Below are 14,703 nucleotides of genomic sequence, written 5' to 3'. Positions count from 1 at the left end.
CAGGGTCTTCCATGGGGTTTCAGGCTACAAAGCTGGTAGATCTCTGGCTTGTTTGTCTCAAACCCTCCCGACCGGCCTTGGGGAAGACACGCCCCAGTATGTGCCAGTCTCAGGAGAAGGCCCAGTGTTTCTGTGGTCAAGTGCCCAGAGATGGGGCACTGGAAGGCTCCGAGGTGGGATATAAAGAGCATAGTGTGAGCTTGACCTTATAAATGAGGGTGGGTCTTTCTTTCCGTGATTGGGAAAATGAGGTTAAAAAACAGGCGAAAACTATAAATTTGTTTCACTTCTTTTAAAATCTTCCTGGTTGTTTTTGATAACATCTTGTTGTTCTCTCTTTTTTTTTTTTAACATCTTTATTGAGGTATAATTGCTTTACAATGGTGTGTTAGTTTCTGCTTTATAACAAAGTGAACCAGTTATACATATACAAATGTTCCCATATCTCTTCCCTCTTGCGTCTCCCTCCTTCCCACCCTCCCTATCCCACCCCTCCAGGCTGTCACAAAGCACCGAGCCAATATCCCTGTGCCATGCGGCTGCTTCCCACTAGCTATCTACCTTACTACATTTGTTAGTGTGTATATGTCCATGACTCTCTCTCGCCCTGTCACAGCTCACCCTTCCCCCTCCCCATAACATCAAGTCTGTTCTCTAGGAGGTCTGCGTCTTTATTCCTGCCTTACCCCTAGGTTCTTCATGACATTTTTTTTTCTTAAATTCCATATATATGTGTTAGCATACAGTATTTGTCTTTTTCTTTCTGACTTACTTCACTCTGTATGACAGACTCTAGGTCTATCCACCTCATTACAAATAGCTCAATTTCGTTTCTTTTTATGGCTGAGTAATATTCCATTGTATATATGTGCCACATCTTCTTTATCCATTCATCCGATGATGGGCACTTAAGTTGTTTCCATCTTCGGGCTATTGTAAATAGAGCTGCAATGAACATTTTGGTACATGACTCTTTTAGAATTTCGGTTTTCTCAGGGTATATGCCCAGTAGTGGGATTGCTGGGTCATATGGTAGTTCTATTTGTAGTTTTTTAAGGAACCTCCATACTGTTCTCCATAGTGGCTGAACCAATTCACATTCCCACCAGCAGTGCAAGAGTGTTCCCTTTTCTCCACACCCTCTCCAGCATTTATTGTTTCTAGATTTTTTTGATGATGGCCATTCTGACTGGTGTGAGATGATATCTCATTGTAGTTTTGATTTGCATTTCTCTAATGATTAATGATGTTGAGCATTCCTTCATGTGTTTGTTGGCAGTCTGTATATCTTCTTTGGAGAAATGTCTATTTAGGTCTTCTGCCCATTTTTGGATTGGGTTGTTTGTTTTTTTGTTATTGAGCTGCAGGAGCTGCTTGTAAATTTTGGAGATTAATCCTTTGTCGGTTGCTTCATTTGCAAATATTTTCTCCCATTCTGAGGGTTGTCTTCTGGTCTTGTTTATGGTTTCCTTTGCTGTGCAAAAGCTTTGAAGTTTCATTAGGTCCCATTTGTTTATTTTTGTTTTTATTTCCATTACTCTAGGAGGTGGGTCAGAAAGGATCTTGCTGTGATTTATGTCATAGAGTGTTCTGCCTATGTTTTCCTCTAAGAGTTTGATAGTTTCTGGCCTTATATTTAGGTCTTTAATCCACTTTGAGCTTATTTTTGTGTATGGTGTTAGGGAGTGATCTAATCTCATACTTTTACATGTACCTGTCCAGTTTTCCCAGCACCACTTATTGAAGAGGCTGTCCTTTCTCCACTGTACATTTCTGCCTCCTGTATCAAAGATAAGGTGTCCATATGTGCATGGGTTTATCTCTGGGCTTTCTATCCTGTTCCATTGATCTATCTTTCTGTTTTTGTGCCAGTACCATACCGTCTTGATAACTGTAGCTTTGTAGTATAGTCTGAAGTCAGGGAGCCTGATTCCTCCAGTTCCTTTTTTCATTCTCAAGATTGCTTTGGCTATTCGGGGTCTTTTGTGTTTCCATACAAATTGCAAAATTTTTTGTTCTAGTTCTGTGAAAAATGCCAGTGGTAGTTTGATAGGGATTGCATTGAATCTATAGATTGCTTTGGGTAGTAGAGTCATTTTCACAATGTTGATTCTTCCAATCCAAGAACATGGTATATGTCTCCATCTATTTGTATCATCTATAATTTCTTTCATCAGTGTCTTATAATTTTCTGCATACAGGTCTTTTGTCTCCTTATGTAGGTTTATTCCTAGATATTTTATTCTTTTTGTTGCAATGGTAAATGGGAGTGTTTTCTTGATTTCACTTTCAGATTTTTCATCATTAGTATATAGGAATGCCAGAGATTTCTGTGCATTTATTTTGTATCCTGCCACTTTACCAAATTCATTGATTAGCTCTAGTAGTTTTCTGGTAGCATCTTTAGGATTCTCTATGTATAGGATCATGTCATCTGCAAACAGTGACAGCTTTACTTCTTCTTTTCCGATTTGGATTCCTTTTATTTCCTTTTCTTCTCTGATTGCTGTGCCTAAAACTTCCAAAACTATGTTGAATAAGAGTGGTGAGAGTGGGCAACCTTGTCTTGTTCCTGATCTTAGAGGAAATGCTTTCAGTTTTTCAGCATTGAGGATGATGTTTGCTGTGGTCTTGTCGTATATGGCCTTTATTGTGTTGAGGAAAGTTCTCTCTATGCCTACTTTCTGCAGGGTTTTTATCATAAATGGGTGTTGAATTTTGTCAAAAGCTTTCTCTGCATCTATTGAGATGATCATATGGTTTTTCTCCTTCAATTTGTTAATATGGTTTATCACATTGATAGATTTGCGTATATTGAAGAATCCTTGCATTCCTGTGATAAACCCCACTTGATCATGGTGTATGATCCTTTTAATGTGCTGTTGGATTCTGTTTGCTAGTATTTTGTTGAGGATTTTTGCATCTATGTTCATCAGTGATATTGGCCTGTAGTTTTCTTTCTTTGTGACATCCTTGTCTGGTTTTGGTATCAAGGTGATGGTGGCCTCGTAGAAGGTGTTTGGGAGTGTTCCTCCCTCTGCTATATTTTGGAAGAGTTTAAGAAAGATAGGTGTTAGCTCTTCTCTAAATGTTTGATAGAATTCGCCTGTGAAGCCATCTGGTCCTGGGCTTTTCTTTGTTGGAAGATTTTTAATCAGTTTCAATTTCAGTGCTTGTGATTGGTCTGTTCATATTTTCTATTTCTTCCTGATTCAGTCTTGGCAGGTTGTGCATTTCTGAGAATTTGTCTATTTCTTCCAGATTGTCCATTTTATTGGCATAGAGTTGCTTGTAGTAATCTCTCATGATCTCTTTTATTTCTGCAGTGTCAGTTGTTACCTCTCCTTTTTCATTTCTAATTCTATTGATTTGAGTCTTCTCCCTTTTTTTCTTGATGAGTCTGGCTAGTGGTTTATCTATTTTGTTTATCTTCTCAAAGAACCAGCTTTTAGTTTTATTGATCTTTGCTATTGTTTCCTTCATTTCTTTTTCATTTATTTCTGATCTGATTTTTATGATTTCTTTCCTTCTGCTAGCTTTGGGGTTTTTTTGTTCTTCTTTCTCTAATTGCTTGAGGTGCAAGGTTAGGTTGTTTATTCTAGATGTTTCCTGCTTCTTAAGGTGGGCTTGTATTGCTATAAACTTCCCCCTTAGAACTGCTTTTGCTGCATCCCACAAGTTTTGGGTCGTTGTGTCTCCATTGTCATTTGTTTCTAGGTATTTTTTGATTTCCTCTTTGATTTCTTCAGTGATAACTTCATTATTAAGTAGTGTATTGTTTAGCCTCCATGTGTTTGTATTTTTTACATATCTTTTCCTGTAATTGATATCTAGTCTCATGGCGTTGTGGTCAGAAAAGATACTTGATACAATTTCAATTTTCTTAAATTTACCAAGGCTTGATTTGTGACCCAAGATATGATCTATCCTGGAGAATGTTCCATGAGCACTTGAGAAAAATGTGTATTCTGTTGTTTTTGGATGGAATGTCCTATAAATATCAATTAAGCCCATCTTGTTTAATGTATCATTTAAAGCTTGTGTTTCCTTATTTATTTTCATTTTGGATGATCTGTCCATGGGTGAAAGTGGAGTGTTTAAGTCCCCTACTATGAATGTGTTACTGTCGATTTCCCCTTTTATGGCTGTTAGTATTTGCCTTATGTATTGAGGTGCTCCTATGTTGGGTGCATAAATATTTACAATTGTTATATGTTCTTCTTGGATCGATCCCTTGATCATTATGTAGTGTCCTTCTTTGTCTCTTTTAATAGTCCTTATTTTAAAGTCTATTTTGTCTGATATGAGAATTGCTACTCCAGCTTTCTTTTGGTTTCCATTTGCATGGAATATCTTTTTCCATCCCCTTACTTTCAGTCTGTATGTGTCCCTAGGTCTGAAGTGGGTCTCTTGTAGACAGCATATATAAGGGTCTTGTTTTTGTATCCATTCAGCTAATCTGTGTCTTTTGGTGGGAGCATTTAGTCCATTTACATTTAAGGTAATTATCGATATGTATGTTCCTATTCCCATTTTCTAAATTGTTTTGGGTTCGTTATTATAGGTCTTTTCCTTCTCTTGTGTTTCTTGCCTAGAGAAGATCCTTTAGCATTTGTTGTAAAGCTGGTTTGGTGGTGCTGAACTCTCTCAGCTTTTGCTTGTCTGTAAAGGTTTTAATTTCTCCATCAAATCTGAATGAGATCCTTGCTGGGTAGAGTAATCTTGGCTGCAGGTTTTTCTCCTTCATCACTTTCAGTATGTCCTGCCACTCCCTTCTGGCTTGTAGGGTTTCTGCTGAGAGATCAGCTGTTAACCTTATGGGGATTCCCTTATGTGTTATTTGTTGTTTTTCCCTTGCTGCTTTTAATATGCTTTCTTTGTATTTAATTTTTGACAGTTTGATTAATATGTGTCTTGGCGTATTTCTCCCTGTATTTATCCTGTATGGGACTCTCTGTGCTTCCTGGACTTGATTAACTATTTCCTTTCCCATATTAGGGAAGTTTTCAACTATAATCTCTTCAAATATTTTCTCAGTCCCTTTCTTTTTCTCTTCTTCTTCTGGAACCCCTATAATTCGAATGTTGGTGCGTTTAATGTTGTCCCAGAGGTCTCTGAGACTGTCCTCAGTTCTTTTCATTCTTTTTTCTTTATTCTGCTCTGCAGTAGTTATTTCCACTATTTTATCTTCCAGGTCACTTATCCGTTCTTCTGCCTCAGTTATTCTGCTATTGATCCCATCTAGAGTACTTTTAATTTCATTTATTGTGTTGTTCATCGTTGCTTGTTTCATCTTTAGTTCTTCTAGGTCCTTGTTAACTGATTCTTGCATTTTGTCCATTCTATCTCCAAGATTTCGGATCATCCTTACTATCATTATTCTGAATTCTTTTTCAGGTAGACTGCCTATTTCCTCCTCATTTGTTAGGTCTGGTACATTTTTATCTTGCTCCTTTATCTGCTGTGTGTTTTTCTGTCTTCTCATTTTGCTTATCTTACTGTGTTTGGGGTCTCCTTTTTGCAGGCTGCAGGTTCGTAGTTCCTGCTGTTTTTGATGTCTGTCTCCAGTGGCTAAGGTTGGTTCAGTGGGTTGTGTAGGCTTCCTGGTGGAGGGGACTAGTGCCTGTGTTGTGGTGGATGAGGCTGGATCTTGTCTCTCTAGTGGGCAGGTTCACGTCTGGTGGTGTGTTTTGGGGTGTCTGTGGCCTTATGATTTTAGGCAGCCTCTCTGCTAATGGGTGGGGTTGTGTTCCTGTTTTGCTAGTTGTTTGGCATAGGTTGTCCAGCACTGTGGCTTGCTGGTCGTTGAGTGAAGCTGGGTGCTGGTGTTAAGATGGAGGTCTCTGGGAGATTTTCGCCGTTTGATATTATGTGGAGCTGGGAGGTCTCTTGTTGACCAGTGTCCTGAAGTTGGCTCTCCTACCTCAGAGGCAGAGCCCTGCCTCCTGGCTGGAGCACCAAGAGCTTTTCATCCACACGGCTCAGAATAAAAGGGAGAAAGAGTAGAGGGAATTAGTAGAAGTATGAGGAAAGAAAGAAGGAAAGGAGGGTAGGAAGGAAGGAAGAAAGAAAGAAAGAAGCAAAGAAGGAAAGAAGGCAAGAAGGAAAGAAAGGAGGGAGGGAGGGAGGAAGGAAGGAAGGAGGGAAAGAAGGAAAAAAGACAGAAAGAAAGAAGATACAGTAAAAATAAAATAAAGTATAATAAAGTTATGGAATTTACAAATTCTTATTTGAAAAAAAAAGGGACGGATAGAACCTTGGGACAAATGTTGGAAGCAAAGCTATTCAGACAAAATCTTACACAGAAGCATACACATACACCCTCACTAAAAGAGGTAAATGGGGGAAAATCATAAATCTTGCTGTCAGAGACCACCTCCTCAATTTGGGATGATTCGTTGTCTAAAGGAGGGAAGGAAGGAAAGAAAGAAAGAAAAGAAAGAAAGAAAGAAAGAAAGAAAGAAAGAAAGAAAGAAAGAAAGAAAGAAAGAAAGAAGGTAAAGTATAATAACGTTATTAAAATTAAAATTGATTATTAAGAAAAAAATGTTTAAAAAAAACCATGGACGGATAGAACCCTAGGACAAATGGTGGAAGCAAGACTATACAGACAAGATCTCACACAGAAGCATACACATATACATTCACAAAAAGAGGAAAAGGGAAAAAAATCATAGATCTTGCTCCTAAAGTCCACTTCCTTAATTTGGGATGATTGGTTGTCTATTCAGGTATTCCACAGATGCAGGGTATATCAAGTTGATTGTGGAGCTTTAATCCGCTGCTTCTGAGGCTGCTGGGAGAGATTTCCCTTTCTCTTCTTTGTTCTCACAGCTCACAGGGGCTCAGCTTTGGATTTGGCCCTGCCACTGCGTGTAGGTCGCTGGAGGGCGTCTGTTTTTTGCTCAGACAGGAAGGGGTTAAAAGAGCCGCTGATTCGGGGGCTCTGGCGCACTCAGGCCGGCGGGGAGGGAGGGGCACGGAGTGCGGGGCGGGCCTGCGGTGGCAAAGGCCGGCGTGACTTTGCACCAGCCTGAGGCGAGCTGTGCGTTCTCCCGGGGAAGTTGTCCCTGGATCCCGGGAACCTGGCAGTGGCGGGCTGCACAGGCTCCGCGGAAGAGGGGTGTGGAGAGTGACCTGTGCTCGCACAGAGGCCCCTTGGTGGCGGCAGCAGCAGCTTTAGCGTCTCCCGCCCGTCTCTGGGGTTCGCGCTTTTAGCCGCGGCTCGCGCCCGTCTCCGGAGTTCCCTCAAGCAGCGTTCTTAAACCCCTCTCCTCACGCACCAGGAAACAAAGAGGGAAGAAAAAGTCTCTTGCCTCTTCGGCAGGTGCAGACTTTTCCCCGGACTCCCTCCTGGCTAGCCGTGGTGCACTAACCCCTTCAGGCTATGTTCAAGCCTCCAACCCCAGTCCTCTCCCTGCGCTCCGTCCGAAACCGAAACCCGAGCCTCAGAGCCTCAGCTCGCTGCCCCGCCTGCCCCGGCGGGTGAGCAGACAAGCCTCTTGGGCTGGTGAGTGCCGGTCGGCACCGATCCTCTGTGCGGGAATCTCCCCGCTTTGCCCTCCGCACCCGTTGCTGTGCACTCCTCCGCGGCTTCGAAGCTCCCCCCTCCGCCCCCCGCAGTCTCCGCCCGCGAAGGGGCTTCCTAGTGTGTGGAAACTTTTCCTCCTTCACAGCTCCCTCCCACTGGTGCAGGTGCCGTCCCTATTCTTTTGTCTCTGTTTTTTCTTTTTTTTCTTTTGCCCTACCCAGGTACGTGGGGAGTTTCTTGCCTTTTGGGAGGTCTGGTCTTCTGCCAGCGTTCAGTGGGTGTTCTGTAGGAGTTGTTCCACGTGTAGATGTATTTCTGGTGTATCTATGGGGAGGAAGGTGATCTCCGCGTCTTACTCTTCCGCCATCTTCCTTCTCTCATGTTTTAAAAATATCTTTAAACGTTTAGTGTATGATTATTTCAGGTTCTGTGTCTGGGAATTCTAGCATCTGAAGTCTTCGGCGGGTGCTGATTCTCAACGAGAGTAGATTGTTTCCTCATGTGTTTTATATTTTTGTTTTGTGAGTTCATGTTTAGAGAAGGTTTATCTGGGAGAATCTCAATGAGCCTGGATAAAGGACCCATCCTTCTGGAGTGTGTTTTTGTTTGCTTTTGCTGGATTCCTCAGGCCCATTACCAAACTAGGGTCGCCATCACATCAATCCTTTAGCAGGAATTTGACTCCAAACTTATGTAGAGTCAGACCAGCTACAAATGCTCAAGGGAGATGGTTTTTCTTCATTCGCAACACAAGCCAAGGCAGTTTGCTTCTCCCTTTGCCATCGTGCCGTCTTATGTATTGACTGTTTTTTGATGATTGGCTTGCTCCTAGGATAGAGCCCTCTGAGGAGCTCTGCATGGAGGTTTCCCTTTTTTTTTATCACCTGCCTCACAGGCAGTCAAAGCACCAGCACTGTAATACCTGGGGCCTTGTTTCTGGCTCCTGGGTTTTCTCTCACTTTCTTATAAAGTTAGTATGCATTTAAAAGGTGTTTGTTACACACTGTCCAGCATTTCTAGGTGGTCTGTGGCATGGGCCTGGCGCCTCATGTCTCCTGGAATATTGCCCAGGATGGGAGTCTATAGATGGATTTTGAGGTGGAGAGAGGGAACTGGACAAGTTTCACAAATAAAGGTTCCTGTTCTCTCAATGCATCGGGATGAGATTCCCTGCTATAAACGATGGGAGAAGGATAGGTCCATGGTTTCCACGTGACTGTAAAAGTTTGTGCCAGCCGTGGGATGGGATGTCGAGAGGTCACTTCAGGGACTGGTTAGCAACAGCCAGGGCTCCATCTCAGTTGACTAGCAAGGTTTCGTTCCCATAGCTGACAAGGAGAGTTAGAAATGTAGGAGATTACAGAAGGAGTGTAATTCTCAATGGAAGCCCCCTTTCCCATCCAATAAGCAAGTCACATCATTGTCCTGTGTGTTCTAGGGGATGTGGGTCTGCCATCCACAGGGATTGGAAGAGAGTAACACTGCACGAGTATGAAACCACAGGGCAATTTCTGCTTAAGGCTCATTTAGTCCAGTTTCATTTTTCTGCCACCTTCCAACTATCTTGATCATGATTCTTGCTCAGCAGTTTCCTGAATGCATTTTATTTCAAAGAAACACCTCCTCGGGAATTCTCTGGAGATCCAGTAGTTAGGATTCTGCGCTTCCACTGCCAGGGGCCCGGGTTCCATGCTCCCTGGTCAGGGAACTAAGATCCCGCAAGCCGCGCAGTACAGCCAGAAAGCAAAAAAAAACTGAGCTGCGTGTTAAGGTGGGGGAAGCCGAGAACCCTGCTTTGCCGAGTAAGTTGTGTCGTTTTTGGGTTTTCAGTTCCTGCAATGATTACGTCCTATCCAAACACCACCCTGGCCACTCAGGGTCAGAAGAAGGAAATGAGCTGCACGGCCCATGGCGAGAAGCCTATCATAGTCCGCTGGGAGAAGGAGGACAGAATCATTAACCCCGAAATGGCCCGCTATCTCGTGTCCGTCAAGGAGCTGGGAGAGGAGGTGATTTCCACTCTGCAGGTAAAACATGACAAACATGGCAGATGAGAAGCTACCTTCATGGGCAGAATAAGCCTGTCTTTTGACATAAGTCGGTGCATGTGGGTAGCCAATAGCAAATCAGCTTTTGAAACATCTACGAAGCACTGTCTCTCCCCCTTCCCATAATGGGATTGCTGAGTAGCCTGCCAAAATAGTGCCTTATCATACGTAAAATTGTTAAGAGTAAAATTATTGGGAACATGGCAGGGAACCCAACCGTAATAATAAAAAGAAAGAGAGAAACCGAGTCTTTTAATGACAGTTAATCCTGGCGGAATGACAGCGTATGTTGCGCACATGTTTTAACTTCCTGTAAAAAGAAAAATTAGATGGGTTCTTGGACAAAAAATATTATAAGGAAAATATTTTGATTCTTGGGGGAAAACCCAACATAAAAAAGTACTGCAGTCTCTTAGAACTTTCAGCACCACTGGCAGTTAGCTGGGTGATTCTTTTAATATGGGGGAGAAACGATGCCGTAGGACACACATGGAAAGAAAAAGTCCTGTGTTTGAAACGCTAATATTGATTCACTCCCAGGGTCCAATCCTGGAGTCCTGGGAGACCAAACCTTTATTGCGGTGTTTATAGATCTGTTTTTTCAGGCAGGGCTGCTTTGAATGTTTTAAAAATCCACTATGAGATTAAAAAAAAAAAAGTATATGGGGAATATATATCAACCTGACCGTGCATCCTACGTTAAATTACACATCCAATTTCACAAGCTGGCAGCTGACGTGGAACGTCTACATTGCCTCTATCCATCTGCACATTTACAATTGTGCTGAAATAATTTGCTCTCAGAATTGTGTGTCCCTGTGTGTGTGTGTGTGTGTGTGTGTGTGTGTGTGTGTGTGTGTGTGCTTGGGGCTGGGAGGAGGGTGAGAGTGGAGAGAAGCGTTTTACAGCCAAAAGCCCTTGAGTTGTTCCCTCGCTCCGTTCTACTGGGTAAGACGAATTTCTCTCTGCTTTACGCATAGATTTTGCCAACGGTAAGAGAAGATTCTGGCTTCTTCTCCTGTCACGCTATCAATTCTTATGGGGAGGACCGTGGAATAATTCAGCTCACAGTGCAAGGTAGGATGGACATAGCCTAGGGGGAGAAACACGGCTGTTTCAGGACAGTAAGTGTGTGCCCAGGCTTGGGAACCTGTGTGGCCTCAGCTTGACGTGTCACACTTCCAAGTCCTCGGAAAACTTTGAATCTGTACAAAGTGGGTGCTAAAGCACCATTTTGCAGATCTCATGATTATGTCAAGATGCAGCCCCAAAACACAGGGGACAAAGTTCGTAAAGGAATTGGGTTTGGATGACTGGGCAGCCCTGATAGTGTGCCTTTCTTGCTCAATGTTAGGGATCCTTATACTAGACGATCCGAATGAAAGTTTAATATCTGGGGCCAAAATAGTTTTTGAGTTAATAGATCCCAAGCCAGACCAGAAGGGTGACACTGAAATCTCCCATGTTTGGTCCAGCTTTACAAGTGCTGTGAAAACTGGCAGATTTGAAAAGTGAAAATTTTCCATCCTCAAAAGGGATTGGGGAAAAAAATACTTCCAGGTAAAAAAATCGTCTGCCCATGTCAAATGCTGACAAAGCTTTTGTGAGTCACCCTCAGCTTTTCCACTAGCGTCTGTGCCTGAACAATATCTGAACTGATCCCGGGTTTCCTGTTGACTGCACAGAGCCTCCAGACCCTCCTGAAATTGAGATCAAAGATGTGAAGGCACGTACAATCACCCTCAGGTGGACCATGGGATTTGATGGAAACAGCCCCATCACGGGCTATGACATTGAATGCAAAAATAAATCAGGTAAGTCCTTGATTTCCTCCGACTTCATTTCCACTTCAGAAAGCCCTTTTATTTTTTGCCTTTCGAGTGGATTTTACCTGTAAGAAGAACCTGGACTCTGGGAAACTCAGAGGGGGCTCTTTTTACCAGTTTGTCTCTTTCCTTGCACGAAGTACACCCACGTTTCCTAGGGTGGGAATGGTTTTCTGTCGAGATGGCTTCGTTGGGTCAGCCCTGCCTCTTTTCTCTTTGAACCAGCAGGACCTCTATGTGATTGCTCCCTGTGGCCACTTTGGCACTGTCGCCACCGATGGCCGCATGGGCTGCTGCCGACCCGACCTGGCCCCTGTCATTATTTTTTCTACCTCCCTGGCTTCCCTTTGCTTCCCTCGTGTCCGAATCCCTGAGTACCAGCTGTGTTCAGTGTCTGTGGGCTGAGCCGAGTGGTGGTGGTTTGTGCAGAGGGCCACGTCTTCTCCAGATGGGCTCTGACCCTTCAGGGTCCTCCTGGATGTGCAGGGACAGGCCATGGGCCCGAATGTGGGCCAGCACTCCTGTGCTTCCTCTGCGCCAGCAAGTGGCCGGCCCGCAGGGAGTTCGGACATGAAACAGACCCACAGCTGTCAGGACCATGCCAGGCCTGCCTGTTGATCGCCTTAAAGTGACAATGACAAGGTCACTTGGAACATTAGGACCCATCAGGCCGAGGGTAGGGTGCCACCGCTGTGGCTCCTGGTCTGGACTTTGACACAAAAGAGACGAGGAATTCTAGCAGCATCAGCACGTGAAGCGTTGACAGAACCACAGAGGCCAGGAAAGTGACCTTGCTTCTCACTCTCCGGGCACCGTGTGTTACTTCAGAGCACGCTGTCGTGATCCACTTAGTATCTTTGGAGCAGACGCTGGAGTAAAAAATTAAGCTGGAGGCAGCTGGAAAGGCAGGTCAGGAGGGAGGAAATGTTTCAGTACGAGTGGGCAAGGGGCAGAGCAGGAGGATGTGTGAGACGGGAGTAGGAAGCAAGTCCAGAAAAAGCCTAAGGGGTGGGGCTTAAGGAAAGCAACTCATGGTGATGAAAACAACTTGTATCAAACCAAGACTAGAGGTTACAGCAATGGTGCTTGAGGCTGGTGATAAGTCACGGGCTGGAAATGCGTAAAAAAAGACGTCAGAGGAGGTGAAATGGCTTGGCTTTTTCCCCTGAGCCGCAGCCAGAGACCTGGAAGTGAGGTGATGCTTACATGGGACCTGAGGAAGCCTCCTGAGAGGAGCACAGCAGCTGCAGTCACACTGTCCCCTAGAAATGTGGCAGGTCCACTGCAGGTGGAGGTGAAGGATGCCCCTTGAGCAAGCTGAGGGCAGTGTTGGTCCCAACAGGGATCTTTCAGGAATCAGGACCAACGGGCTTGCCCAGGGTCAAAGGAAGAGAGGAGGCGTTGCCTTCGTTCTAAGCAAATAAGGTCAGGATGGAACCCAAGATTGAGAAGTTCTGAGATCCAGGTCTTGAAGTAAAGGAAGTGCTTCTTAGGTGAGACCAGCGTGTTCTCTTGGAGAAGAGCCTGGAAACTGATGGCAACAATGAGAACTCAGCAGAAACACAGACGTGCATGATGCGGACCCTCTGCAGAGTCCTCAGAGGGAGGGACAGACCCCACCAGGCTCTCTGGCTGGGCACTGACCGAAGGACTGTGTGTCTGGGAGCTAGTGCCCATGCAGTCTCTCAGGGGAGCAGCTTGGTGCCTCCCTGACTTCAGGGCATCAGTCATTTCCAGGTGCCGGTGACGGTCCAGTGGTGATGGTCCAGTGGCTCCTCAAAGGGGTTTGCGGCCCAGCCTGTCCTGGCTCAGCTGTGGCCCTGTCTCTTACCAGCTGTACCCACCCCAAACCATCCTCCTCTGTGAGATGGGCTCCCACAGCATCACTGTGACAAGGGTCCCTCAAAGGCTGCCCTCCCGTTCCTGGACCACACAGTTACTATGGTTACTCCCACCTGATACTTAGACGCCACTCCTCGTGTTACCTCCACAGGGACTCATCCCTGGTCCACATTCAAGGCCAGGCCTCCCTCTCATGTGCTCCTACAGTCTCTCCCCTTCCTTTCCTGGCAGGTGTCATCATGTGTGATCATGTATTTAACTCTGTATTTGTTTTTCAAATTTATCAATATTTTCTTTTATTACATCTGGGTTTTGAGTTAAGTTAGAAAAGTTGTTCTCTACCTCTGGCCATAAAATAATTCAGCCCCTTTTCTTCTAGTACTTCATGTTGTTTCTTTCCCTCTCTTTTCAAGATTTAGATCTCCAAACCATTTGGAGTTTACTTTTCCGTATGCTGGGAGAGATGGATCTAGTTTTATCTTTTCCAAAATGGGTCTTCTGTTGCCCCAACATCATTTATTAAAAGGTCCACCTTTTCCCAGTGATTTCAGATGCCACCTCTATCACATACTAACTTCCCATATGTACTTGAGTCTATTTCTGGACTTTCTATTCTACTCCGTTGGTTTATCTATTAATGCACCAGTACCAGACCATTTTAATCACAGAGGCTTTATGTCTTAATATCTAATAAGACTAGTCCACCCTTGTAACTTTTCCTTTCCAGTATTTTCTTAGTTTTCCATATATAACTTTAGGATCAACATGTTTAGCTCCATAAAGGCATGTTTTTGTTATTGTTAATGAGATCACATTAAATTTGTTTATTAGCTTAACGGAGAACTGACATTTTTATGACATTGTGGGTTTACCTGGTCCATCAAAAAATATGTGAAGTTCTAAGCCCTGGTACTGCACAGTGTGACCTAGTTGGGGAATGGGGTCAGACAGCTGTGACTGATGATTATTAACATGTCAGCCCTACCAGACTGGGAGCTCTTTGGAGTGTGCTGAGCCCTGCCCAGTTCCCCTGGACCTAGCACAGGCCTAACATGTGTCAGCACTTCACAGATATTTGGTGAATTCTCATTGAGAAGGGAATGCATTTACAACTCACCGTCTGGCACATAGCAAACGTGTAATAAATGCAGCTTTTAGTATTACTCCAGCGTGCACCAAAATGCTTACACGTAAAAGGCCTCTAGGACCATCTGTGTTTGTTTAACTACTTGCTACCCATTCAGGATCCTCAGTGTCTCCCACGTCTCCTGTAAGTTTCCCAAAGGCAGGGACTCTGATTCAGTGCTTCCCCAGCACTTAGCACAGTGCCTGCCACATAAGACATGCTCAGTAATACTTGTGGCATTTAATTTACGTGCAGTCCAAACCTAAGAATTACGTTTATCGCAAACAGATTTTCAAATGTGTAAGCTGATGGGACTGTACAGAATTAAAG

General features: G+C 44.1%; 1 protein-coding gene across 3 annotated transcripts in view; it reads left to right on the top strand.

Annotated features, from left to right (window-relative positions):
• The window catches only part of DSCAM (DS cell adhesion molecule), a 754,308-nt gene that overhangs the window by 592,468 nt on the left and 147,137 nt on the right, over nt 1–14,703 (top strand). For all 3 annotated transcript variants that reach the window (XM_067739530.1, XM_067739531.1, XM_067739532.1), the window contains exons 12-14: nt 9,362–9,558; nt 10,560–10,656; nt 11,265–11,393. In XM_067739530.1, the coding sequence (XP_067595631.1) occupies nt 9,362–9,558; nt 10,560–10,656; nt 11,265–11,393 (423 nt within the window). The remainder of the gene's footprint in view (nt 1–9,361; nt 9,559–10,559; nt 10,657–11,264; nt 11,394–14,703) is intronic.

Source organism: Pseudorca crassidens, chromosome 5 (assembly GCF_039906515.1).
Source record: "Pseudorca crassidens isolate mPseCra1 chromosome 5, mPseCra1.hap1, whole genome shotgun sequence".
In the NCBI taxonomy this organism is placed as follows: Eukaryota; Metazoa; Chordata; class Mammalia; order Artiodactyla; family Delphinidae; genus Pseudorca; species Pseudorca crassidens.
Note: the sequence above shows the minus strand (reverse complement) of the source record. Positions and strands in the feature narration are given on the sequence as shown.